At 43.1% G+C, this 27,911-nt stretch overlaps 3 protein-coding genes across 3 annotated transcripts in view; all 3 read right to left on the bottom strand.

The window, feature by feature from the left end:
- On the bottom strand, positions 1-1,275 carry LOC308106257 (alanyl-tRNA editing protein Aarsd1-like; the record flags this gene model as incomplete). The annotated part of the gene is made up of 1 exon (XM_080457311.1): positions 1-1,275. The coding sequence occupies one exon, from the start codon at positions 1,273-1,275 to the stop codon at positions 1-3; it is 1,275 nt and encodes a 424-aa protein (XP_080313437.1).
- Positions 1,276-1,750: 475 nt separating this feature from the next.
- Positions 1,751-6,001, bottom strand: LOC308106256 (RNA polymerase II-associated protein 1-like; the record flags this gene model as incomplete). Its single annotated transcript, XM_080457310.1, has 1 exon — positions 1,751-6,001. One exon carries the CDS (start codon positions 5,999-6,001, stop codon positions 1,751-1,753), a length of 4,251 nt encoding a protein of 1,416 aa, XP_080313436.1.
- An 11,666-nt stretch (positions 6,002-17,667) lies between these two features.
- Positions 17,668-27,911, bottom strand: part of tmem163a (transmembrane protein 163a) — a gene marked incomplete at both ends in the record, with an annotated part of 108,204 nt that continues 97,960 nt past the window's right edge. The window contains 3 exons of the mRNA XM_080456920.1: positions 17,668-17,728; positions 19,650-19,791; positions 20,585-20,696. Of these exons, the coding sequence (XP_080313046.1) occupies positions 17,668-17,728; positions 19,650-19,791; positions 20,585-20,696 (315 nt within the window). The remainder of the gene's footprint in view (positions 17,729-19,649; positions 19,792-20,584; positions 20,697-27,911) is intronic.

The raw sequence follows: 27,911 nt of genomic DNA, 5'->3' as shown, positions 1-27,911 counted from the left end.
TTACATTTGTACACTCCCAGAGTCCAATGTTATTCCTCCTCGATCTGAAGTGTGATGGTTGCAGCACTGCTGTAGCAGGACCTCCACCTCCGCTCTCCGTGCCAGGCTGTTGGCTTTACCTTGGAAGCGCCCGTTCTTCCCTGCACCCTTCCCCTGAAGTATCTCAAGCAGCCGTGGTCCCATCTTGGTCACTGGTCCACTGGGCCCGGCAAGCAGAAACAGCCCAGGACCCTTCTCCTCTCCAACGGTCAGGAACACCAAGGTTTCCTCTGTGCCTATTTCATTGGCAATGATGTTCATGAACTCGCTATCACCTTCTTTTTTGTGCAAGCTGAAAACGTTTCCTCTCTGTGGGTTTCTCTTGAAGTTCTGTGCAACGAGGACAGCCATGTCTCGCAGGATGCTCAGGTTACTTTTCTGTAGCAGCTTAACAGACTTCTGGAGCTTGTCTACTGCCTCTAGATGTTCATCAGGCCTAGAGTTCAACAGAGATACCAGCAATCGTTCTCTGCTGTAGCTTTTCTCAGCATACTTCAGAACCCTGTTCCCTGCCAGGAAGATCAAGTTGGTTTTATTCTTCTTCCCTTTCTCTGCCCCGAGTAGCTTTATTACCTGTAAGTGACTGAGATTAGACACATGGGTTCCACAGCACATGCTGGCATCAACACCCTCTATGTCAATGATGCGAATTGGCCCTGCAAGATCATCTGGCAGACCTCCTCTACTCCTCATCTTTTCCAAAGCGGGGTCGTCTATAGAGAGAAGCTGCACAGCGACAGGAACCTGGGCTCTGATCTTCTCATTGACAGCTTCCTGCAGGCCCTGGAGCTGGGCAGGTTTCATGCAGAGGGTGTCCAGCTCTATGGAGCTTCGCTGAGACCCCAACTCCCAGGATGTGGTCTTGTATCCAAACATGCTATCTGCCAATGCAGTGATCAGGTGTTGACCTGAGTGCTGCTGCATGTGGTCAAACCTCCGGTCCCAGTCCACCTTCAGCTGCACCTCCTGACCCTCCTCCAGAGCTGAGCACAGAAAATGAATGGCCTCAGTCCCCTGCCTCGTCACCCTCAACACTGGCACGTCTCCTATCAACCCGTGGTCATCTGGTTGACCACCTCCCTCAGGATACAAGATGGTATCTTGAAGTTTGACATTAAAACCCTTCAGGGTTTCTTTCTTTCCATTGACTTCTTGCTTCAGTTCAGCAGGGCAGCAGGACACAACCGAGGTAACAAACTCTTTCATATAGCAATCCCGCTGACACTGGAAAGCCATGTTTAAATATGAAGACCACAGTCGTAGAACAGCTTTAAAGTTGAATAATTGAAAAGTAATCTCCTACAGAACTGTATATAAGTACCTTATCTTCTTATATATTAAAATTGGCCTATCATGAGTAGGAGGGTGGGTGGGTGGGTGTCACAACCAGATTTGATTGGCCAAATCCGGTCTTAGACGTAACATCCGGATGTGATTGGCCAAACTTTGCGTGACGTAATGTGCTACATCTAGTTATTAAAAAAGCATAAAAATCCATTATAATTCTTTGCTCTTCTTTATCTTTATAGTAATACAGTTACTTGGTCTTAGACCAAGTAACTGTACACCCACCCAAGTAACACCCACCCTAAGTTCACCCATGTGAACTTACATTTTATAATGGAAGTCAACGGGGCTGTCATCGCACTGAAACCTTGCCCAAAGTCTTACATTATAGCTATATATTATATATATAGATTTCACAGGCTGGTCACATGAAGTCCACATTGGGGTCCTGCGTTCCCAGGACACTCTTCAGACGCTTGGCCCTAATTGGAGGAAGCTGCTGGTAGGTGTCAAAGCCCAGCTCTGAGTGCTGTCGGGGCAGACGAAACAGCAATAGGTGGCTCTTCAACACCTCATCAGTCAGGTAGTAGATCTTTCTTAGCATACTGCAACGAGCCGCTTCTACCTCCTGTGCAGCAGCGTCTTGTGAGAAGATGAAAACGTTGAGGTGAGACAGAGCGACCACATACAAGACAGGGCACCAGCAATGCTTCAGGGCCCCCGTCACCAGGGATCGGAAGTAGAGATGGAGGAGAGGAAGGGAGTGCTCGGCTGGAGAGGTGAACTGCTCTATGGGGATGCACAGCTCGTTCAGAGTAACCCCTAGTGATCTGAGCATCCCCACGTGTTCTCCAAACACAGCCAGCCTCATGGTGGCACTGTACCTCCTCTGTAGAGGCAGCAGGACCCAGCAGCCAAAAAGTCGATCACCAAAGGAAACGGCCTCATACTGGGTCAACAGTGCTGAATACAGATCCTGGAAGGAAGCCAAGCCTGGAGGAGGCATGTTGAGGTCCAGAGAGTCCAGTCTGGATGGTCTGGTGAGCAGTCGGATCAGGGCCCAGACTAGACTTTGGACAGAGCTCTCCAGGAACAGGTCGCTGGAACACAGGAAGACACAGGACAGACGAGCAAGCTTGGCTACTTGAGGGACCACCTTGAGTGTGTTCTCCCTCCAGACCTCTAACAGAAACAGCCACTGGAGACAGTGGATCACAGACTGCAGCGCACCATGTGGCAGCTCCTCCACTTGCACGCCACCGCCACCAGAAACCCCCATTTGCTCATACAGGCTGACAAGAGGCAGGAAAGGCCAGTCAGAGGGTAGGGTGGGACCGCAGAGCTCCGGGAGGAGCTGAGAGTTCACCCAAGGGTTCCGGCACAGATGGGTGTCTCGGGAGCTCAATATGATGGGCTCCGTGTGGGCCAGGTGAGTGAGGAAGCAGCTCCTGATTAAGGGCAGTTGGGCACAGGCTTCCCTTAGGAGAGCGGTGACTGTCTGGAGAGAGGAGGGATAGGCAAAGCTTGAGGAGGAGCGGTGTTCATCTTCGTGAAGCTTCAACTCTGCCATCTCTATGTCTTCAGGTCCTCCACAACGGCCCTCTGATAAGAAGTCTTTGCTGAAAATGACAGTGGAGAGGAGTTCATGGGCCAGGTATTCACTGCCTGGCAATAACCCTGGGAGCAGGACAAGTGCCACCTGGTGGTAGAGAGGACAATGTCTGGCCACTTCTTGTTCACTGGGAACCAGTCTGTATGCCAAGCGTAGCAGCAGGTATAGGAAGTGGTGCTCATGACGAAGGAGCCATGCGCTGGTGTGAGAGAAGGTGGGTGTGGCCTGACTACAGCTACGAAGGTAGCCAATTACAGGTTCTGACAGGAGTAGGCCGCTAAATTTGTGGGTGAGACCCTTGTGGATGCCTGTGAGGGTATCCAGTAGGAGACCCAGTGATGTAAGTAGAGGGAAGGGAGAGGAAGGCACAGCCAACCACAGACGGTGCCTCCACCCTGGGCAAGCAAGGTCGGGCAGGCTGGGGGTTGTTTCTGGACCTGGACAACTGGACTGGAGGTTACACACTATGGAGCAAGACTTGAGGTTTTGTATGAGGCTTTGCACGGCGGTATGGGACAACAATGGGAGAAGAACCTCTGTTGTCACCTGCTCTAGTTCCTGAAGAGTCTCTACTGGCTTGAAACAGTTCTGTCTAGAGAGCTGGTGGTAATAAGCTTCTAGAAAGAGCAGATAAGCTGGTATCATAGCCAGGCTGCTGGCTCTGTCAACTGGGTCATCTAGACTCTTCACACAGCTCTTCAGTTGTCCTAGCAAGGAGGCCTGCAACCCAGTCACATGACCCCATGACACTGGAGGGGGTGGGGGGCACTCCGAACCCTGGGAACTGACCATGCCTGCCTGCAGCTCCTGATGGTAGCATGCAGTGTGTGTTACCTGTGTGAGCAGAGAAAGAAGGGCCTGGATTCTCTGGATCTGGAGGGGCAACAGTGGGTCTGATGGGAGCATCGTTCGCCGGACAGACTGCATCACCTTGACCAAGACAGGATACAGGTCTATGTATATATTACAGGCCTGTCCATAGCTGACTGCTACAGTCCACAGTCTGTAGGCCTCTGTGGTGATCATGAGAGCCTCAGACCGCTCCAACTGCAGCTCACCGGGATCTGGGGTCAGCAGACGGCACAGACGCTCCCTGGCTCCCAGAGAATTAAAAATCCTGGCACATGCATGTCTCCCGGAGGTTGCCACCACTCTTAGGAGCTTCATGGCGCTAGTCAATGGGAGTCCGTAAACAGACTGGGGGAGGGGCACGGACGGCATCGTCCAGGAAGTGGGAAGGAACTCTGACATTACCACCTCCATCAGGCGAGGACAGTCTAGCACCTGAGTGGCAGAGGAGGTGGAGTGTCTCGCAACACGGATCAGAACCTCCAGAATGTCCCGGACCACCCGTGGAGATGGACGGACCACCTCGAGGATATAACGCAGTCTGGGGAGAAGTTTCATGTTCAGCAGACCCTTTACAACATCCTGTCTGGCCACATAGTGATCTGTCTTCATCTCCTCCTTATTGGCAGTCTCTTTCATGCGCTCCTCCAACCCTTCATCCTCCTGAGCAGAGGGTATCAAGGGGAAGGAGGCCAGGCCACGAAACCAAGAGAAGGTGCTGTCCAGACACGCCTCATCCTCTGCAGCCACTAGTAGTGCTTTGAGCATGTGCACTGATGCAGACATCACGCCATCCACATTGTCATCTAATGCAAAGCGGAGAAGGAAGAGCAGACCAGCGTCTAGCAGTGTGGATGTCACATTTCCTCTCAAAAGAGACACATATTCACCAGCGCGTGCCTTTGTGAGAATGCTGCCCAGGGTATTGAGGGCCAGACTCCTCTGCTGGATCACCTGACTCCGAGAAAGCAGGAAGAGCTCCTGGAGGGAATAACCTGCCAGCTCAGGCTCCTCTCCATGGTGGTGTAGTCCCAGGTGAGTGGGAAGGTCTTCAGTCGGCGGGATCAAGGAGCCAGCAAAGTCAAAACGAGCCTGCATGGCCTTTTTGGTTCCTTTCTTCCTGGAAGCAGGCAGGTCTCTTGTCCACTCTAGTTTCTCTGATTCTAGCTTATCCATGTGGATCCACTCCCTCAGTGGCTTCACTGGCAGCTCATCCACTGTGATAGGAAGTGGTGGTGTCACTTGCACTTCTTCTTTCTCTATCTCGACATCCAAGGGTTCCTGCTGTTGACTGGAGGAGTCTGACTCTTTGGTAACACTTTCAGGAACACACTGTTCCCTGCCTTTGATATCTTGGGGATGCTTGAAAGGAGAGATGGGCAGCTGGGTGCCTTGGGCTCTGCGAGATCTGACAAACTCCACCAGTCTAGGATCAAGTTGAGTTATTATTTTCTTTTGTTCCTCTAGTATCTCTGCTTGGGATATTGCCTGGAGCTTGGCCTGGTTCTCGTGGTGGATCCTCATGGTCTCAACTGATCTGTTGGGGCCACAGAGTCCCAGTGCAGGCACCAACCTGGGGCCTGACCCGGTACTCTGACGATCACATGTGGAAGGAGATGCCTCAGTATCCATACTACTCTCAGGAGGAATATTTGGGCCATTGGGTGCAAGTATTTGACTTCTATCTGCACATTGTAAAGGAGTCTTGCCCTCCTTGATTCGCTGAGCTAAGATCTGATGAGCAAAGATGCTCTTCTTCCCACCACCAATAGATACTCGCACCAGAGTATCTGTCTCTGAGCGGTGCAATACTTTCGGGAAAGCGGTGCCTGTGAATGCTGGTAGAGAGACTGGAGTACAGCTGGTGTCTCTCTCAACGATCCTAGAGAGAACGGCACTGATGTGTGTGTCATGTCTGTCCAACCTCTCTTCGGCATCTTCATCCTCGAAATGCACTTTTTTAGCTTTGAAGCGGGACGTTTTAGGAGGGGCTGGCGTCAGAGCAGTAAGTTGGTCTGGGAGGTCTACTATCGAGACAATATCTCTCTGGCTTCCACCATCCTCTGCTGTGTCGCCTCCTGCCCCATCCTCTCCTCTCCTCTTATCTGGGCAACGGACAACATGAACCACAGACGGGATGCCAGAGATCATAAACTGATCTTGTTCTCGTAGTAGGTCTGCTTCACAATCAGTTGGCTTGGGTCGCCGCAACATCCTTCTTTACTAATTTGTTGCCGATTCTCCTGGCTTTGTAATTCTATAGACACAAATATCTAGACACACACAATATTGACACCATATTGCTGATGTCATAGATGACTGATCATATAGACAGACCACAGTGCTGACATCATATTACTGACATCATACTGATGTCATAGACTGGCCTCCAAGTACTTTTCTGGTATATTTCTGACCTGTTAGCTGTTCAAGAAGAAAGACAATCTTCTGTATCAACATTCAAACATGATCAAATTATGTTGTTTTTTTATTATAAAAAAGCAATGCATCTTTAACAAAACATAATTTGTGTACGTACATACATACATACATACATACATACATACATACATACATACATACATACATACATACTGTACATACTGTACATACACACACACACACACACACACACACACACACACACACACACACTCACTCACTCACTCACTCACTCACTCACTCACTCACTCACTCACTCACTCACTCACTCACTCACTCACTCACTCACTCACACACACACACACACACACACACACACACACACACACACACACACACACACACACACACACACACACACACACACACACACACACACACACACACACACACACACACACTCTCTCTCTATCATACTCTCTATCATACTGACCATGATGATATGATGCTGACCATGATACTGACCATGATACTGACCATGATACTGACATGATATGGACAATGATACTGACCTTGGCACTGACCATGATACTGACATGATACTGACACGATACTGACCATGACTAACCATGATACTGACGTGATACTGACCATGACTAACCATGATCCTGACCATTATACCGACCATGATACCAACCATGATACTTGACCATGGCACCCACTGACCATGATACTGATGATGTCTGTATCATGGTCAGTATCATGGTTGAAGACCCATTTATTACGGCAAAAGTTCACATACCATTGTTCACACATACCTGTAAATGACAATAACAGAATGTTTCAATTCTTAGACCAAAGCTATGTATCTATGATTTCCCAAAGCCACCTCTCCCTTAACAGGTACCCCTGAGCAAGGGAAAAAGGCACTTTTAATGCAACTGTCCCACTCCGACCACTTTGTCTGAATTGGCTGATTGAATGTTTCAATCATATAAGTTGTTATCTGTGACATGGGACTGAAGTAAAGGCAGTGTATGTTCTGACATTGGAACGTGTGTACGTGTCAGTCTGTTCACACACAACATAAAGGTCCCTTCAGGCTCATGGATAAGATGAAAGATGTGCTTTATTGGCTATGTATATTTCATACTGCACTGTTTTTACACACTTTGGCATGTTTTTGTTCTATTCTTTGATTTGATTTGTTTTTTTTATGTAAAGCACTTTGTAACTTTGTTTCAACAAGTGCTCTATAAATAAAGTTTATTATATAGATCCTATTTAGTCAGATTAACCTGAAGTAATTTATCCAATTGATTTCTCAAGCAGTTACTATTCTTAGCCTTTGGAGGGCAGTAGAGCTCAGCTCTTCATGTTATGCATGTTCAATCACTTAGTTACAACTGAGCATAACTAAGTGTGTTTCTCTTATTACACCATTTATTTACATATGTTGAAAGAAAGCAAGCTGCTGCTATTTTCTACATTATACTCTCTTAGTGTGTCATGACGTGATACATGAAACCGTAGAATGAGCTTCAGTTCCTAAATCACCATCATTATCAATCAAAAGGAAGGAGTATGAAATGTTTGGTTGTTTTAGTTAACCACTTTCAACCAGGCATTCATATTATATTGAATACATTTTCAAAATTCTTGCAGAGTGTTTCCAGTGAGCCAACATGCACAATATCAGCAGTGCACCCTGACTCTGTTTGACCAGAATGTATAGCAGAGCTTTTATTAGTACAATTGGTAAGACCTGTGAAGGAAGCATGGAAGAGGTCCAATTTCTTTCCAATATGGCTGCTGTGCAAAAAGCGTATTCCAAATTTGGTATGATTGGATGTTGCGTTCATGATACACTCATGGCTTTTTTTGTTGCAAGAAATAGGCCCTGCCCACAAATTAGTGAAGGTTCCCATGCTGATCCCGAGATACACATGATTACATTTTGTTCGAAGGACTCCTTTCCTCGCCCAGTTGAAGCCTGCTCAAACAGTTCCCACAAATAATCAAGACAATCATTCTCAATATTGTTGATGAATAAGCAGGATACAACTTTATTTATCAATAAAACTTTTGCTCCTGAGACAAAGAGGATCCACATTGTCGTCTTACATAAATAAACCATGTGCACAGCATCTGTTATACCATATACCATTGATATATTTACAAACAGACAAACAATAATCATATTATATGATCATAAAGATTTGGTAGAAACTGAGATACTATATCTTCCTATGTGCTATGTGTGTATGTGTATGTCTGTGTGCGAAGGTCTATTGCCTATGCAACTGCTGAAGCTATGAGGCTTTATTATGTTGGCCATGCAAAGCCTAGCAACAGAGAAATGGGTAGTATTGCTCTCATTTACATAACTCAAGGAAATAAGCGACTTTCTTCATGTCCATTCTGGAGCCATAATAAGACAATCATTCAATCAATCATTCATTCATTCATTTGTTCATTCATTCATTCATTAATTCATTCATTCATTCATACGATTACAATTAAAATGTGAGCACATTATTGCCCACAGAGGTGAACAATAATGTGGTCCAGTTGATAATGCTGCTGGGCAGTTGTTTTCGCTGTTTCATGAAGCCGGGTCTAATGAGAGTGAAATGGCTAAAATGTTGTTAATTTAACTCTCAGAGTAAAGTAACACTGAGGATTTTACTGTGTGGTGACATCTGGGTCAACATGTGGCAGACTGGGGCTCAGAGCAATGGACAGTGTTGGGGGTAACGCATTACTTACATGTACATACGTGATGCATTATGTAATAATATTACTGAGTAATGAAGAAACACATTGCTTTTACAAATTGGGTAAAATTATTACAGTTACTATGACAAGTAATGCATTACTTTCAGAGAAAAAAATAAGATTCTAATGAATTCATATACACTATTGACAATGCCTTTTATCTGCCATTCGCTGTTTAGATTTGATCTGATTTCTCAACATACGGTATATACCCTGCCCCCACCAGCAGAGTTTGTAGATCGGCTCGCTATTTTAGAAAGATTTATATAGAATAAATATGGTTACATTGAAAGTAGTAAGTAATATGCAATATCATGCATATATTACACTTTGAAAGTAACTTCCCCAGCACTGTCAAGGTATTACAATAGTCTGGACAATGCAGTTTTCACTGATGGCTCTGTTTTTTTCGGATAGAATTTCAGCCTTGCAAGGCCACCCCAAGACTGCTGCTACAGTAAGTCAGTTGTCACCAAACTCTGTGTCAGTGATTTTAGTTTATAGGTAGCTAGTGCTACATCATATTTTCCTGACAAATGATACAGGCATCAATGGATTAGTGTTTACTACAGATGTATCCGCTGTTATCATAGACCCACAAATAGTTTGGGATAACTACAGGACATGCTACAGTTCCACCCTTTCTAACTTCAAAATAGGCTACACAAATGATTGTCATGGATTTGTTTGGCCAGCGAGTGCTTCGTAAAGCGTAACAATCTGAGCTTTGAGTGATTAGGGTGTGTACCACACAGGCTCTAATACCTCTAATGCCCGGTTCTCGGGCTGGGCAGACCATTTAGCTGCATGTCACTCCCCTACTTTCTCCTTGTAGCTTGTCTATCTCCACTGTCACTATCAATAAAGGCTCAGTAAAGCCTGAGAAAATAAAAATGACCTGTATCTGAAATGCCCTCAACTCTTAAGTGATCCAATCTATATTTTCTTATTACTTTTCTTGGCCTCTCTAGCCCAAGATGAATAAGAGTACCAGACACATTAAACATGTTTTCAAATAAAGTTGAAAGGTTTCATTTCAAAATGTTAAATATCTCCATCTGAAAACTTGGCTGATAATGAGATGACAGTTTTAAGCATGGAAAATAGCCTGAATGTTTGAGTCTTTGCTTTAAACATGAAAGCCATCCTTAATGGAATTAAAGGGATTCTCACTTTAAACACTTCCGGGGTCTTTTTAGCGTCTGCTCTGGCTTTTGTGTGCATATCCAATATCTAAATATTGAGCCAAGCCGCTTAAAAACAGTCAGAGTAGACGTTAAATTGACCCCAGAAGTGTTTTTAGAACTACCCCTTTAACCAGCAATGGAAAACAATGGTTTGCTGGGCAACCTCTCCCATTTAAAGCTGAGTCATGTTGTTCTGTGCGTGGAGAGCTTGATCTCTGCACTGGGAAATCTCTGCCAGCCAAGTATGTGTAATTCTACATAGTGTCCAATGGTTCTCAAACTTTTTAATTTCAAGGACTTCCAGTTTGGTGTGCATTATTAGGCCACAGATCCCCATAATTCAGACAAACTAAGTGTTACAGAATAGTAAGTGTCCATTTGGTTCCTAACTATCAATCGTTTGGCTGGAGACCCCCTGAAACCCCTTAAGGACCCCTGGGGGTCCCCGGATCCCACTTTGAGAACCACTTCTGTAGGCTCAAAGCACTGAGTGAGTGCTTAATGTAGAAAATGCAATGGGAAGTCAATTGTTACTGTATGTCTGATTTTCACATGTCCTTACTCACAATAGGATGATAGGATTCAGGTTAAAATGGCCAAAGTTGCACTTAAAATTCTATAGGAGGCCGGTGATTTTATAGTAGCAATGATTCCTTGTGCTAGTTCTGTGCTTTGTGTGGTGTTTTTTTCTTTTTTTGCATGTAAACTACATTTGCTTGAACTGTAATTTGACTTAAACGATTGTCTTCTATGCATCAAAGAGGGAACCTTACAAATCAGTGTGCTGTTGGTGAGTTGAAACAGTGTGAGAAGATTCACACCTTCAATTTATAGCTAATTAATATTCACCGTAATGGAACTAAAGGTAAGACTAATAAACTCTCACGTTTACATATTTACAGTGTCACCTCAAAGCTAGTCATAATGATATTGCTGAGTGGATGTAGTCATTTTCTAAATCGTCAGTCACGACTTCTAAAGCATTTTCAGCCAGGTACTGTAAGCAGCTAATGAATTTAATCTGTGGCCCTACAAACCACTCTATTGAAAAAAAAATTGAAAAAAAAAAAGATATATGCTGATGAACAGGTTCAGTGGAGTGGGAATCTACAATTTGCCATAGACTGATATGCCTAGACGATGGAACTCATAATGTAGGTAAAAACAACAAATAAAAAGAAAAAAGCATTTTGGCTTGATTTCCAGCATCACGTCACATGACATACCAACTGTAGGCATGGCTTAGATCCAAGCATTTTAATGCGATAATAAACACTTTGGATCAGATTTACTTGTCAATGTTTGTGGGCTTGGTATTTCCATGTGCTTGACAAAGAATGGGGTCATTTAGTCAGTTAGTTAAATTTACGATTTGATGATAATTGCCTGTCATGTATTGCTTGGATACTTCTGGAGCCTAATCAGCATGAAAACATACATGCACATTATTTAAAAGATTGGATCTGTGTCACACTGGTCATAATTCACATATTAAAGTGCAATGTGGACCTTCTCTGATCTGGTTTCCATTTTAAGACAACATACAGAAGTCTGTAGAATATGTGTCATAGACTGTTAAACTCAGTGCTTGCAGTACATGCAGCCACACTGTAGCTATATTGTATCACTGACTAACCCTAACCCGCCTGTCAATTAGTTCCGACCCAAATCCTTTGGGAAAATTAAGGGGAGTCAATCAAAGTTGGGGTGCCCAGAGGGCCTGGGCGAAAAACTGGAAAAGTCAAGAATTGGCCAATTTCAGTTGTGAGATGTGAAATTTGTTTTTGTTTTTTGTAATTAAATAAAATTACCAACGTTGATTGTCGGCGGCATTAATGTCAGACACAACCAAAATCGTTGCTCTGTCAAGGCGCAATGTGTCCCTTTTATGGCCATATATGGAGTTCCGTGTTAGCCATGCCCAAATATAGAGTACAGCCCAGAATATGATGTCAGTACTATGACATCATATTGATGACATCAGAGTACTCTATGTATGGGGATTCTAATTGTTCTCTCTCTCTCTCGACATTACTCAGGATTCAGACTCCTTTGGCGTGCTTGAGTTGCCTTGAACCACCTCTGAACAACAGAGGTTAGATATCTTGGTTAAGTTTTTATCAGACACTACTGCAGCAGGTCCTATTCTTAGACAACCAGTCCCCTTTTCCTTTAAGTAGTATTTTTCAGGCAGTATAAACAGAGGACGCTTCCGGAATCAAATCTGCTTAAAGGTATTGGGTTCAGACGCAAAAAAAAGCCCAGATGAAGAAAGATGATGAAGCACCTTGGTTGGAGGAGTTCAAGCCCTTTGAAGCAACACGAGACAGGAAGACCCTAGTATCCTTCTCCACAGGGATACATAGCACCCCTGAGGACAAAGTCAATGCTGATCAGACAGAGGAGGTTGGCAGAGCCATACAGGCCAAGATGGATGGACAAGCTGTTTTGGATACAATGGAAACTAAGCACAAGGTGGTGAAATCACTAGAGAGCCTCAGAAATGGACTCTACGTCAATGGGCAGAAGAAGCTGGTTATTGACTCACTCAAGCTTTTCAACCGCTTCATTATCCTCAGTAAGAACGAAGTCAAGACCAAACAAGCCCTGCGATTTGAGTTGACACAAACGCCAATGTCTCTATTTGACAAAGACCAGAGGTTGCGAAAGCCAAACAAGGCTGCCCTAGCAAGGTTCCTGAATGCATTTGTGAAACCTATTAAACAACCTCCCTGCACAAGTCTGGTGATTGATGGCGGGTGGCTCCTGCACAATGTCAGTTGGGAGGCAAATGTAACCTGGAAGGAAATTGCTGAGAGCTACCTCCAGTTTGTTAAGTTCATGGGGAGTCAGTGCCTCCGGATCACTGTGGTCTTTGATGGATACAGCAGCTCCACCAAAGACCATGAACACCTGAGGAGAACGAAGAATGCCTGCTGTGACATTCTGATTTGCCCAGACATCAAATGCATTGTTCCAAGAGAAAAGTTCCTCGACAACAAGAGCAACAAGGCCCAGCTCATTCTGTTACTTGCTGAGACATTTGGCAGAAATGGCATCAGTGTACTGCAATGCCCCAATGATGCGGACACCTCTATTGTCCAGGCAGCTCTAGATGAGGCAAGGGAGTCCACTGTTGAAGTGAGGACTGAGGACACTGACATCATGGTTATGCTGATCCATCATGTTGCGGACCACTCGATCTTCCTCACAACCAAAGAAACATCCTACAATGTCCGAAAGATCCGGGATGCCCTCCCAGACAGATACCGGAAGTATCTGCTCTTCCTGCACAGCTTCTCCGGCTGTGATACAGTGTCAGCAATTTCTGGGTTTAACAAATCAACTTTGCTAACCAAGCTCTGCAAGACTGATAAAGTGGAGAGGGCTATGGACACGTTTCTGGACATCCGAGCCAAGAAAGATGATATAATCAAAGCCGGCTGTGAACTATTCAAGTTCATGTTCCTTGGGAAACCGCATGAAGACTTGGGGGACTTGAGATTTAATATCTTCAACAGGCGGGCCCCTACTCGGAGCAGTATCAAACCAGAAAAACTAAAACTACCCCCGACAACAGGAGCTGCAGCACAGCACTCTCTCCGGGCATATCTCCAGACCAGAGATTGGCTGGTGCTGCGAAGTCCATCGCTGGATGTACTGGACTACGGATGGAAGCTCGGTGGCAAAGGCTATGAGCCGGTCCCATCAACAGACCCCATCGCACCGGACTATCTTCTTAAGTTAGTCAGTTGCAGTTGTGAGCAGGACTGTAAGCACTCTCAGCTATTGCTGTAACAGGTCTTGCTAGACAACTAGTAAAGTGCCTTTCTCGGAGTGCAGATCCCCACCAGGCCGGGTCGCCTCACTAGGGCTTTTTTTGCGACCTGACGAGAGCAGTAAGGGAGAGCCCAACGAGAGCCATGAGTTGGAGCTATATCTCAGAAGATGATATTGGGCAATCATTTTTCCATTTTTTTGCCGAGGTCCTCCCAGGGAATTTTGATTGGCTCCCACAATTTTTCCTTGGGGATTTGGGTTGGAACTAATTGAGAGGTGTTTGCAGATGGCTAAAGATTTCGGCAAAAATTCCCTAACTAGAAGACATCGTCAGTTCACTTCCAACCAGAGATGGGGAACTAATTCGTGAAATGTTTGTTTGGGAGGAAAATCTGCAGAATCTCGGTGTACCACACTGGGTTCACTCAAGTGGGACATTCATCATATTTGTTAAGAAGGGGACGCATCCCTGCCCCCCTCCATCCCACATACATCACCTCCTACAACAATAGCAATAACCTCCATGTGCATTGTGAGAAAATATATGAAACAAATTTCATTGAACTATCCATTTAATACGTTTTGGACAGCAGGCTGAAATAAATGCCTACATCCACTCTCAAGATATATATACAACTTACAGTGTAAAGACTTACAGTGAGACTTCTCTTTTCATTTCAACTAACAGTAGTCTATAATAATCTGTAAAACGTCTATAAGCTATAGAGTAATGTTTTTTTAATCTATGTAACACTGACCATCCTGTACTTTAAATTGAACTACAAATTCCTGACTTCAAAAGGCCTAATACTTACAGACTATGACTACCTACAGTATGCGTCTGTTGCTACTACTGTACCCAAACAGCGTAATAAACATATGTACACTTTATGTGGATGGTATTTACATGACCTTCGATACACCTATGAAACATAAATAATGGCTTGACATGGAGGAAAAGCACATTTTGAATTGTCTCATTGAGCTGTGATGATATGCTATGGCATAATACGACTGACTTTGTCATTGTGCTTAATGTATTCTCTTCAGTTTTTCCAACTTCAGCCCAGTTTGTGCAGTGTCAAGTCAAGTATGCAGAAAAGATCAATGGACACATCACAAAGTTCCCATTGAGTGCACAACAATGGAACAAAAAAACACAATTAAAATGAATTGCACATGAATTTAAACTTTGTTTACGAGAAATACTCTTCTATATGATGCAGTGTGGTTTCATCTAAACGTTACAGCCCATGAAACAGAATCATGACGTGAATATATATAATTTGACCAAGAGTAAGGCTATTCTTTTAAACATACTGTACCTGGAGGAATGTATTATTATGGATCTAATTGCCGTTCAACGATTGATTGGTATTGCCTGACCCACTATCTGCTATTCATTGTTTAAGCAGGTGCCCAAAGGACCTGAATAGATTCCAATAAATAATTGACAATGGTCTGACTGTAAACAAAAACACACAAAACAAAACAAACAAAACAAACATGTCAATCTAAAATGTACAATATGGCACTGACAAACTGACATAAAGTCAGATAAGTCAAACACATAGAATCCACATTTTACCATTATCCATCACTCATCACTCATTCAGTAAGAAACTACAGGTATGGTTGCTGGGACCATGTCATTAACATCTGCTTAGTTAGGCACATTGCATACAAATATGCAATTCAATATAAACAAGTCAAATGACTTCCTCTGTGTGTGCTTAGGTCTTTAGCTCCTGAAAAGGAAATGATCTTCTACACAGTAAAGTCCAGTAGTAATTCATCCATTTGTAACTCTGAGCGTGTGCAAATGGAACCAAATTGTACACGCTCAGAGTTTAGTTAACACTGAGGGTTTTTACTGTGTCTCTCTCTCTGTTAATAAAGGTCCCATGCAGTCAGCTCAAGGTCTCTTCACCATGTGCACTGCAAGCTGTGTTGTGCTGACTCAGGAGAACTATATGTTATTTTCTCTCAGCCCTCTTCTGCTCTTACTGTCATCTATGTTTTCCTTCTTCTAAAGGTCATTTTAAAGAATCATACGGCATCAATGCATGTTATTGTTTGTTCACAAGTGGTGAGTTTACTGGAAATTGAACAAACTGTGGTATGTTTTGGAAAAAGGATCAGTGTCAAGTATACCATGAGTTGTAGTCTATGGGCTAAACATGCCAGCCCACCGGTATGGTCCTTTGAAGCCAGTAAGCAGACACGTGTGTAATATCTCCTCTCCTCTCCATGATGAAAGTAGGTAGCTGATATATTGCACTTTTACCTTAGCGCTAGGTATACTCTTATAGTTGCTTGTTTTAGAAGAGAATGCACTTAAGACTTCTGGTGATTAGTAGTCTGCTAAATGGCTGTAATGTAATGTAATGATACGCATGTCAATACCTGGTCCGATACGCATGTCAATACCTGGTCTGATACCAACATCTATCTCTATCTCTCTCTCTCTCTCTCTCTCTCTCTCTCTCTCTCTCTCTCTCTCTCTCTCTCTCTCTTCAGTCTGTGGGTATAGGCTGGACCTCGCACAGAGCAGTATAGTAGAATGGGAGCTGTGTCCACCTAGCCGTGTTTTCCTGAGTGCAGCGTATGTTTTGAATTGTTTTCAACGGGCTGAGCATTGAGCTGTGATCTATTCTCCGCTGTGCGTTCGTGTCTGGCATTCTCTGGTCACCAAGAGTTGAAATGTTTTACAAATGGATAAATGAACACTGAGGAGTTTACTGTGCACACACACCCCACATTTTGGCAAATCTCTGTACCTTTTTTTTAGGAGGATGTAAGGTACTACAGCTTAGTGCAGATGCATTAATAGTCTTGAGGAGTCTCTTCCATACCAGCAGTGTCAGCGCTGCGTCTTTGGCTGAAACGAACACAGAGCTCCTCATGGTGTGGACGGGGGTCAAGCCACTGTGGCCACTCTGTGTCCTCTTTGCTCTTCTCTATGTCCGTTTTGCATCTTTTTCCACTGCATGTGTGGTGGTGTGGTGGTGTGATGAACTGACAAGGCGCGTTCAAGGGACAGCTGAGAAGGGTGGATGAAGAACCGGCAAAAAGCTTGACTGATGTTTTGTGGCTTTTGACATACGTACAAGACAACGGGATGAGGTCTTTCGTTTTGATTTTTTCCCTCACAGTGTGTGTGTGCGTGTGCGTGTGCGTGTGTGTGTGTGTGTATGATTGTCTGAATGTGTCTGAGTGCCTGCTCGTGTGTGTGTGTGTGTGTGTGTGTGTGTGTGTGTGTGTGTGTGTGTGTGTGTGTGTGTGTGTGTGTGTGTGTGTGTGTGTGTGTGTGTGTGTGTGTGTGTGTGTGTACTGTATGTATGTACTATGTACAATATATACATCATAGTATTACACGTGTGTGTGTGTGTGTGTGTGTGTGTGTGTGTGTGTGTGTGTGTGTGTGTGTGTGTGTGTGTGTGTGTGTGTGTGTGTGTGTGTGTGTGTGTGTGTGTGTGTGGGATGTGCTTGTGAATTCATAATGCCTACAGTAGATGGAATTGAAATGTGTATGTAAGACAAGAACAGGTAGGGCAGGGTACAGGGAGGATGTCATGTGTATGTGTGTGTGTGTGTGTGTGTGTGTGTGTGTGTGTGTGTGTGTGTGTGTGTGTGTGTGTGTGTGTGTGTGTGTGTGTGTGTGTGTGTGTGTGTGTGTGTGTGTGTGTGTGTGTATGTGTGTGTGTGTGTGTCTTCGTTCCCCTTGTCATCATACACGTGTTCCAAGGTGTCTCACTCAAAGCGTTCGTAGTTCCTGGTTTGTCTCACACGAGGCACCATGTCCATCAGAAGTCTGGAGGGACGGAAAACAAAAGCTCAAGAAGAAGAAATGGTGGAATAAACAAGGGATGCAACAGTTATTCGAAATAATTAATTTAATCAATTATTGAAATCGATGATCAATTTTAATTAAAAAAAATATTTCATTCAAAATGTAAAAAAATAGCTAATGGATAGTGCTTAAACGGTTAATCAGACTAATCGATTTAGTCAACTATAAAAAAAGAAGAAAAAAACCCCCCTGTCGATATGAAAAAAAACATGCTTCTCGATTATTCAACTGTACCTGATCTGGCTTATAAGCTGCCTAGGCGATGGAAAGCACTGGTTAAGATTTTGCAGTGTAAATTGAGGTACCAGATACAAAAGTTGCATCAAATGGAGGTCCGTGGTCTAATGCAGTGGTTCTCAAACTTTTTCATGTCAAGGACCCCCAACTTGACACTTATTAGCCTGCGGACCCCCATTTGAAAAGATACGCCAGGGACCCCCGGTTCTAGCAGTGATTCTCAACTATTTTAATTTCAAGGACACCCAGTTTGACATGCATTAGGCTACGGACCCCCATTTAATGGCATTTCTATCTCTGGGGCCAATTTATATTGTGAAATCAATGTTAATTTAACTCTGAGAGCTAATCAGGTATGCAGTAGTGATTTTTTACTGGGAGACTGGGACTAGGATGAAACGCCAGAGGCACAACGCCTTTACCTGTAAAGGGCTGTTTGTGAACTGTAGGGAGACACTGCAAATAGGCCTGCTTTGATTTATGTTTGTGTAGTCATTGTCAATGTTATTTTGCATTATAGTAATAGACGTCCCTCTGTGAAAGACTTCAATGATAATCGAGAGGGAGAGTAATCAACAAAAAAAAAGCACCACAGATAAACACGGAGAGCATGTCGTTTTACCATTATAAGTGAACCTTTGACTCCTTGAAGGTCAAAATCTGTGCCATAATATGCATTATTATGTACTGTTCAGTGATATGATCTGTCCTGTCTAAATAAACTAATAAAGTAAAGTAAAGTGAATGGCTGTGTTAAGTGGTCAGCCTGCATTTTCAGACCATGTTTATTTGAATGATCAATCGACTGTGTTCCGGCTTGGATCATTCAAACCAAGGTACTTTAAGTTCTTATATATATATTGGTGTGAGAATGCCCGACTTGCAGTTGGAGTACAGAAGCCTTGATAGGGTGCAACCAAAAAGGTGTATTTAATCTGATTGTTCACCAACAATACATGAACACATAGAAAGCTCTCCACCCAAATGCCATGGTGGTGTCCAGCTCTCATCCTACCACCAATTGAGTGTATTTGTGTCTGGCAGCCTTTTATACTCAGCTGGAGGCAATTAGTTTGGACTCAACCATGTCAAGGGGTAGATTACCGGATAATACACATACATAAATACAGATAACATGAACTCTCATAACATCTATTAAAACTCCATGAACTACACCAAAAATTATTATTTATCCACGCTATACTACAACATAAATATTAGCAACTGCAAACACACATCACGTCATAACCCCCCTCTGTTATCCTGATATGGTCCAGCCCAATCATGCTGGCAACAAACATGTACTGTTAAGCATTCAATCAACCTCAACAATAAAACCTCACACTACAAACATATTGCACTCTCTCCATATTGCACTGCAAGGTGAACTGTGCAAAATACTAAAAGTGCAAATGTGCTGTGCTCATCAGTCAATGATGAGGTCATGAGGGTTATCTCAAACATAAGTAACAGAGGACCTCTCTCTGTTACAATTGGTGTCACTACGAAAACACACTTTTCAAGGTTTTAAAGAAAAAAACAATTACAGTTATATTATTAGTGAAATCTTAGTGTTTTGCCAATTATTTAGGTTGGGAATCACTGCACTATACAGTAGGTGTGTATGTGAATGTGTGTGTCTTACTTGATACCGTAGCCCAGGATGATGAGTCCAATGAGAACTCCGAAGGTTCCATCCAGGTACCAGATATTAGGATGGTGCTTAAAGACCTCAGCACTGATCAGGATGGAGAACCCCATAGTACCACCAACCAGGGAGTTAAACGCTACAACACAGTAAAATGTACAAATATGTAACATCTGTGTGTGTGTGTGTGTGTGTGTGTGTGTGTGTGTGTGTGTGTGTGTGTGTGTGTGTGTGTGTGTGTGTGTGTGTGTGTGTGTGTGTGTGTGTGTGTGTGTGTGTGTGTGTGTGTGTTTGTTATGTGGAGAATAGTTTGAATAACAGGGCTACACAATACGTTATTTGTGACAGGTTAAAGTATGATATATTTCTAAAAGTTACACACCTAGCATTTTAGGCCTATGGTCACTTTACATTTTATAAAGCTTTATTTTCTATGTTGTGTTGTGAAAGCGCACAATAAGAGGGTTTTGCCTACAGTCAGTGTACATTCCTGAGGGAAATCAATCCAATGAAGAAGAGCTATCTCAGGTTTATTGGATTGGTGCAGTGTGTGTTTGGAGACCTGAAGGTATGTTTAGCGTGTATGTGTATGTGCATGTGCGTGTATGTGTATGTGTATGTGTATGTGTATGTGTATGTGTGTGTGTGTGTGTGTGTGTGTGTGTGTGTGTGTGTGTGTGTGTGTGTGTGTGTGTGTGTGTGTGTGTGTGTGTGTTCATGAATGCGTACATGTGTCTGTGATGAACAGTATGTGTGTGTAAAAGTGCACTTACCTGTACTTCTATGTGTGCGCACAGGCACAGGCACACACACCCTCAGACAGTTATGTTGGGAATAGGAGGTGTCATTGTGAGGGAGATGAAAATATTGTGTGTGCGTGCGTGCGTGTGTGTGTGAGCGTGCATGTGTGAGCGTGCATGTGTGTATCTTACCATCCGTAATGAGTGCCCGGCTGGTCAACACTCGCCCCAGCAAAAACTTTACAATGGCCAGCACAATACATATGATGCCACTCACTATGGACACACTGAAAAGAAAATCATCCTAGAGAGAGAGAGAGAGAGACAGAGAGAGAGAGAGAGAGAGACAGAGAGAGAGAGAGAGAGAGAGAGAGAGAGAGAGAGAGAGAGAGAGAGAGAGAGATACAGACAGAGACAGACAAGACATACAGAGTCAGAGATAGAGAGAGGAGAGGAAAAAGTAAAGTATACAGTGGGTTAATAAAGAAATAAGCCACGAAATCATGCAAAGTAATACACCTAAGGAATATAACAGTGAAAATTGTAAACAACAAGACATGTTGTCCTACTGTAGGTGTGCGTTACACAACAAGGTCTGGAAATATCTGTTTTAGAGCATTTACTGTTTTTGCACGGAGAAATGCTCGACAAAACATTGTATATATAGCTGGAGAAAGAAAGAAAGAAAGAAAGAAAGAAAGAAAGAAAGAAACATAAGAAGGAAGAAAGTAAGAAGGAAGGAATTAAGTAAGTACAGTGGTAGCCAGTTGGTTTCTTCACCATTTTCAAACCAGTACCTTTTTCACCCCCAGGTACCTTTTTCGGCCACACCCCCAGATTCTCAGACACGCCCCCCAGATTCACAGACATGCCCCCTAGATGTATTTTATCTAATTTCAACATGTAGTGTGGCCATTCAGCCACAGGGTGGCGCGTTCACACTGAGCAGCAACACAGTGACTGTATCTCCTTCCACATTTATCTACAATCTACAAACTCACTGTGAGCTTGTAGATCTGCTATTTTCAATCGGCTGAAATATATTTAGGGCTGAAGTGGTTTGTGTGTTTTGTAATTGTAATCAAAATCTACAAAGTAACTAGTAGTAACCAAAAGTTTTCATTTAATTGTAGTGGAGTAAAAGTACAATATTTTCCTCTGAGATGTAGTGGAGTAGAAGTAAAAGTATTAAATACTCCAGTAAAGTAAAAGTACCTCAAAATAATTATTGTACTTAAGTACAGTACTTGCGTAAATGTACTTAGTTACTTTCCTACACAATAAAAAAAATGACAGATGTACAAGATCCTTTCACCTATTAAGAGTGCATTCTCAATGGCCTGATGGTCCAGGCCGTGGACCCGCAGTTTAATAGTTGGGGTTCAATTCCAACATAAGGCGATAATTTCAATTTAGCCTTTTTTAGCTTTTGCAAAGTAGAAATACTCCGTTACAAGTAAAAGTGAGGAAATAAAAATGTACTTGAGTAAAGTACAAAAGTATTGGTATCAAAATGTACTTAAAGTACCAAAAGCAGAAAGTACTCATTATGTAGAATGTCCCATTTCACAACTTTTCAAATGTATAAAATGTATACAAATCTTTTAAAAATATATATACATATATATTGATATTGATTGATATTGATATGATATATAACCAAGAAACTATCATCAGTCTAAACTGTATAATATCGGCATCATCTATCTTCTTCATTGAGAGTTTATACTGTTAACTGTTAAAACGTCACTCTTATTTATCAGTGTTAATTTAACTCCAAGAGTTCCAGGGTCAAATCACTGCTTTCAGTCAATGCGCATCAGAGAGAGAGACAGAGACAGAGAGAGACAGAGACAGAGACAGAGAGACAGAGAGAGAGAGAGAGAGAGAGAGAGAGAAAGATAGAGAGGGGGAGGGGGAGAGAGAGACATCAATGAGAGAGCTGAGCAGTTGATGCACACACACACACACACACACACACACACACACACACACACACACACACACACACACACACACACACACACACACACACACACACACACACACACACACACACACACACACACACACACTAAATACATTTTGATTTCCTAACTTTTACTTGTAACAGAGTATTTCTACTTGTGATAGTTAAACCTCCCCCTCCCCCCGCTACCTCAATAGGTGTTTCTCTCTGTCTTGCGCCCTCTCTCTCTCCCCCCCTCTCTCTCTCCCTCTTTCTCTCTCCCTCCCTCTCCCTCTTCCTCAATTATTTGAAAACTTTGGTTACTAGTCACTTAGATTTTGATTAAAATCACAGAACACACTAACCACTTCAGCCATATATTTTGAGCCATTATTATTATTAAAAGAAAAGATATATATAGTGTTTGCATGTAATGCATGTGAACACATGTAAAGGAATACATGTTGACAAAACATTGACAAATTGCCTCCATTAGGATGCTTTCCTAGTGATTTTGATTATTATCACAAAACATACATTAACCACTTCAGCCCTATATACATTTCAGCCATTTGAAAATAGGCGATCTACAGTACAAGCTCACAATGCGTCGCTATGCGACACATAGTGAGCTTGTAGATCTGCTAGTTTCGGCCTACTTTCTACTTTAAGTACATTTTGATTTTGTACTTTAACTCAAGTATGTATTTTTATTTCCTGATTTTTACTTGTAACAGAGTATTTCTACTTTGCAAAAGCTAAAGAAGGCTAAATTACAATCGTTGTCTTACGCTGGAACCGAACCCCGACTGTTAAACTGAGGATCTACAATTAACTGTGAATCCTCCTTAATCGAATTCTCCCACAAATAAAACTGAGTTGGGTTAATAAATCTTCACAATAAACACTTTATTATTCGCTGTTAGAAGAGAGAGAGAGAGAGAGAGAGATCCTAGATTATTATTTCTATGCATTAGATGTATTACCTCGTGTTTACCTTGCTTACTGTAAATCTCTCTGTATTAAGAGCGTCTGCTAAATGCCCAACTTGTAGAGAGATTAGGCAACAGGCTCTGTGCTACGATAATTAACATAACCTGTTTGGCTACGACACCTCCTCACAGTCAAACAGACAGTGAGTTCAGTGAACAGTGGGGGACCCCCCATCTCTTGTTCCAGGGACCCCCAGAAGCAAAGATTTGATTTTATAATGTGTATATAGATTCAAAGATTTGCACACATTTTCAGATTGTTTTTCAAAAAGTCATAGTGTGGCACACTATGAGCTTGTAGTTTGAGTTGCTATGTTTGAATAGCCAAAGAAATCTAAAATGACAGACATTAAATTGCACAAATGCTAAATTGCAAATGTTGCTTCATCCTGGAATCGAACTCGGATCCCAATATCAATGGCCTACAGCCTTAACCACCAGGCCACTGACTGACTAATGAGTAGCCCCCCAGTGTTGGAAAGTAACTATAAGTACATTTACTAAGTACTGTGCTTAAGTACAACTTTGAGGTACTTTTACTTTACTGGAGTATTTTCAATATTCAATACTTTTACTTCTACTCCACTACATCTCAGAGGAAAATATTGTACTTTTACTCCACTACAATGACAGTGTGTTACAGTGTGTGTTACAGAACACACTAACCACTTCAGCCCTACAGTATATACATTTTGAGTATTATTATTATTATTATTATTACCCTTATTATTATTATTATTAAAAGTAAAGATATATATTGTGATACAAAATGCCTAAATAAAGCAATAGATATGAGAATACATACTGTAATGAAATTGAAATGAAAAAGGTTGAGAATCACTGGGTTAAACTGTAGAATATAGTTAAAGGGATATTTCACTTTAAATACAAATTGAAATGTGTGTGAAATGTGTGTGTAAACCCTTTACACACACGTGTTTTTTAAATTGTCTCTTTAACAAGAAAAAATGCAGTGCAAATAGGACTTGGTTTAGAATAGCCTAAATTGTCTGTATGGTGTTATGGACACCTCATAGAAATTACACTATTTAAAGTATAATTACTGCTATAGTAGGCTTCTACAGTACAAAAGTAGACTTGTAGGTAAACAACAACCAATAGTTGCTCGGCCCTGCCATCTACTGTCCACTTACTGTATTGCACGGTGGGGAAAAAAATAATGCTAAACTCCTCCCTCCAAGGCAAAACCACACCTCCAGAGGGGTGTGGCTTTGATGGGTACCTGACAGGTACTGATCTAGTGGGTACCCAACGTGATGATCTCAACTGGCTACCACTGTAAGTACATTTTATTTATAAAGCACCTTTCGAAACAATTTTACAAATTAGGAAAGGAAGGAAGGAAGGGGGAGGGAGAGAGAGAAAGAAAGAAAGAAAGAAAGAACATCCCAAGGTCAGAGAGAGACCCATTATGTGATGGGAAGGTCACATACAGTACTGTTCAGTGCACAGTAATTTTAACCTAAACCACGCAGAGACTCAGCAGAAGACCTATCCATCCCCAGTCCACCTCACTATTGGTTTTAATTGGCCTGAGCCAGAGAGACAGGGGAGAGGGAGAAAAAAGAAAGGATAGACAGAGTCTTGGGGAAAGGGCATTCTTCGTTCCAGACAAAGGCACAATCTAAAGCTGAAATATGAAACAAATACCAGGTTTTTTTAAACAAATGTTTTTGACCATGCAGTCTATATCTCAGGAATGCTATGAAACTCAACTCAAACACAGTTGAACATGCAATCTTGAAATCTTGAAATTGCCCCAAAGTATCATGGACAAACCCATGGACAGGGTTCAAATTGAGGTGCACGTCTATATCATCCACATTTGGGGGGCTTACAGGCTACTGAAAGTACTGTAACGTGCTTTATGCATTTGATTTGACGCTGACACCCACAGATGGTTCAAGCCCAGGATTACTGGGACTGTTCCAGAGGCAAGGTGGGGCCACTCAGCCTGTATCCTGGGGAAGGCATGAACCAACCTCACTGGAATCATCAATCACAACAAGTTGGATAACACTCTAGGGGTGGCAGTGGCTCAGGGGTAGAGTGGCCAGGTAGAGTGAACTGTAAACAGCAAGGTTCCCAGTTCGATCCCGGGCTGGGGTTTTCCTCAGAGTTAGTGTCAAAGTGTCCTTGAGCAAGACACTGAACCCCTTATTGCTCCCGATGAGCAGGTTGGTGTCTTGCATGGTTTCCTCCGCCATTGGTGTATGAATGGGTGAATGCAATGCACAATCTATGTAAAGCGCTTTGGATAAAAGCGCTATATAAATGCACCATTTACTCTAATAGTATGGTCTTTAACCCAATTAATCCGGGAACGCATCGCCACGGACCCCCTATCTCAAAATATTTTGTTCCAGGGACCCCCCAGAAGCAAAGATTTTAGTTACAAATGTTCGCTTTAATATTCAAATATTTGCACAAATTGTCATGATTTTTCTAAAATAGCAGATCTACAAGCTCATGTACCGCGCTATGAGCTTGTATATCTGCTATTTTTGAATAGCCAAAAGAAATCTAAAATAACGCAGATGCGTTACCGGTCTTAATGGCTTAATCAGTCCAAAGTCATTGCTGCACCTCATTCACGATGTCACTCTGCCACCATCATCGAGACAAAGTTTTGTTTGTATTTGGAGGCCAACAACTACCACGCACGCACGCACGCACGCACGCACGCACGCACGCACGCACGCACGCACGCACACACACACACAACTGCTGGCTGAGAACACCACCTTCTGCACAGCTTCTCCCAGAATGGGTCATTCAGCCTTTGCCTAACAGTGGACAGCAGTAGTGTACATACTTGGTGCCGCTAACTTGAACAAGATCATAAAGGGTCTGTTGAAATTCAGTTCGAGAGACCTACTCTTGGAAGTAGGTCGAGCCCAAAGGGAAATGTCCATGGTCGACGTCTGGGATGTGCTGTTGCATTGTGGGACATTGTATCATCCTCATTGGATGTATATACAGATACACATCCGGTGATCTGTACATCTTATATTCAGGAAACCGTATCAAAGTCATGATATTGGTATCGGTATTGAAAATACCTGAATGATACCCGGCCTACCCTCCCTGACCTGACACAGCGTGACAAACGGAGAGTGAGAAAGAGACACGGTACGACAGAGAGAGAGAGAGAGAGAGAGAGAGAGAGAGAGAGAGAGAGAGAGAGAGAGAGAGAGAGAGAGGGTGTGCGTGCGGCTCCTTGAGTGCTTCCATGCGATTGGTTTTATGTGTGTCTCTGTGCGTAGGTGCACATCAATGGGCCTGTGAATTGGCATGTCCATGTCTGTGTCTGTGTACGAGCGTGTGCATGCATGAGTGTCTGCATGCTTCTCTGTGTGTGTGTGTGTGTGTGTGTGTGTGTGTGTGTGTGTGTGTGTGTGTGTGTGTGTGTGTGTGTTTGTGTTTTCATGTGTGCACAGTGCCCTGTCCCCCCACCCACGCAGCGGCTGGGGAAGCCAATCTGAGCCGTTGGCTTTTTAATCAGGCACCAGGCACAGACAGCTTGCCATGAGAGCAGCAATCCAGGGACGTGACAGGAATCAGAATTCAACATTGTGCTTCCCCCTTCTCTCCTCTGCGTCTGTCTCACTTCACTCTTACAGGAGACAGACAGGTTAGACAATTACACCGGAGAATCTCCAAAACTGTGTGAGTGTCCATTTATCATAGTCAATCAATGAATTTGAGAAATTCAAGACAATTGGGGATAATCATGTTCAACACGTAAGATCCTTGTTAATTTAACTCTTGAGAGTTAGAAATAACTGTGCATTACTGCTGGTACTGTATAGCCTGTGTTTTACAAACCAGTTCCCTCGAAAGAAAAATCTCCTCAAAAGCAATGGTCTCAATATATATAATTTATATGAACATGAAAAACTACCACAGGTAGACACCAGAGATTTGACTGATAGTTGCGTAATGAAATGAGCTTTATGTTCAACTAGGCCAGTTACAGAGGCTTTTACACACACACACACACACACACACACACACACACACACACACACACACACACACACACACACACACACACACACACACACACACACACACACACACACACACACACACACACACACACACACACACACACACACACACACACACACACGTGACACAGGTCACCTGACACTTGTATGATGAATCACCTGTGACTGCTGTTTGATGAAGACCTCAGTGAACTATTCTGTCTCTGGCGACAAGCCCAGAACGCAAGAGGGGGGAGGGGGGCTGAAGGGTGCAATTCATGATGATAGACAGACAGAAATAGTATAAGGGGGATGGGAACAGCAACATGATAGACTGACATAAAGACAAAGAAAGAGAGTGTGTCTGACGCGACCGTCCCTTTCCCACCGGGTTGCTGTAACTTGGTGACGCCCCTAGTTACTTCGTCACATTCCAGGCGGATAGCACTAACCACGGCGCTGGCACGGTTGCCACTGCCAATTTATGATTAAGTCCCTATCGGACGTAGGTCGAGCGGTGCTGAGTCGGCTGTGGCGGACTTCGCAACGTTCGGCATGGCGACTCG

The sequence above is a fragment of the Gymnoscopelus braueri genome (assembly GCF_963280865.1).
Source record: "Gymnoscopelus braueri genome assembly, chromosome: 18".
NCBI classification, from domain to species: Eukaryota; Metazoa; Chordata; class Actinopteri; order Myctophiformes; family Myctophidae; genus Gymnoscopelus; species Gymnoscopelus braueri.
This window is presented reverse-complemented; position numbering and strand designations above follow the sequence as displayed.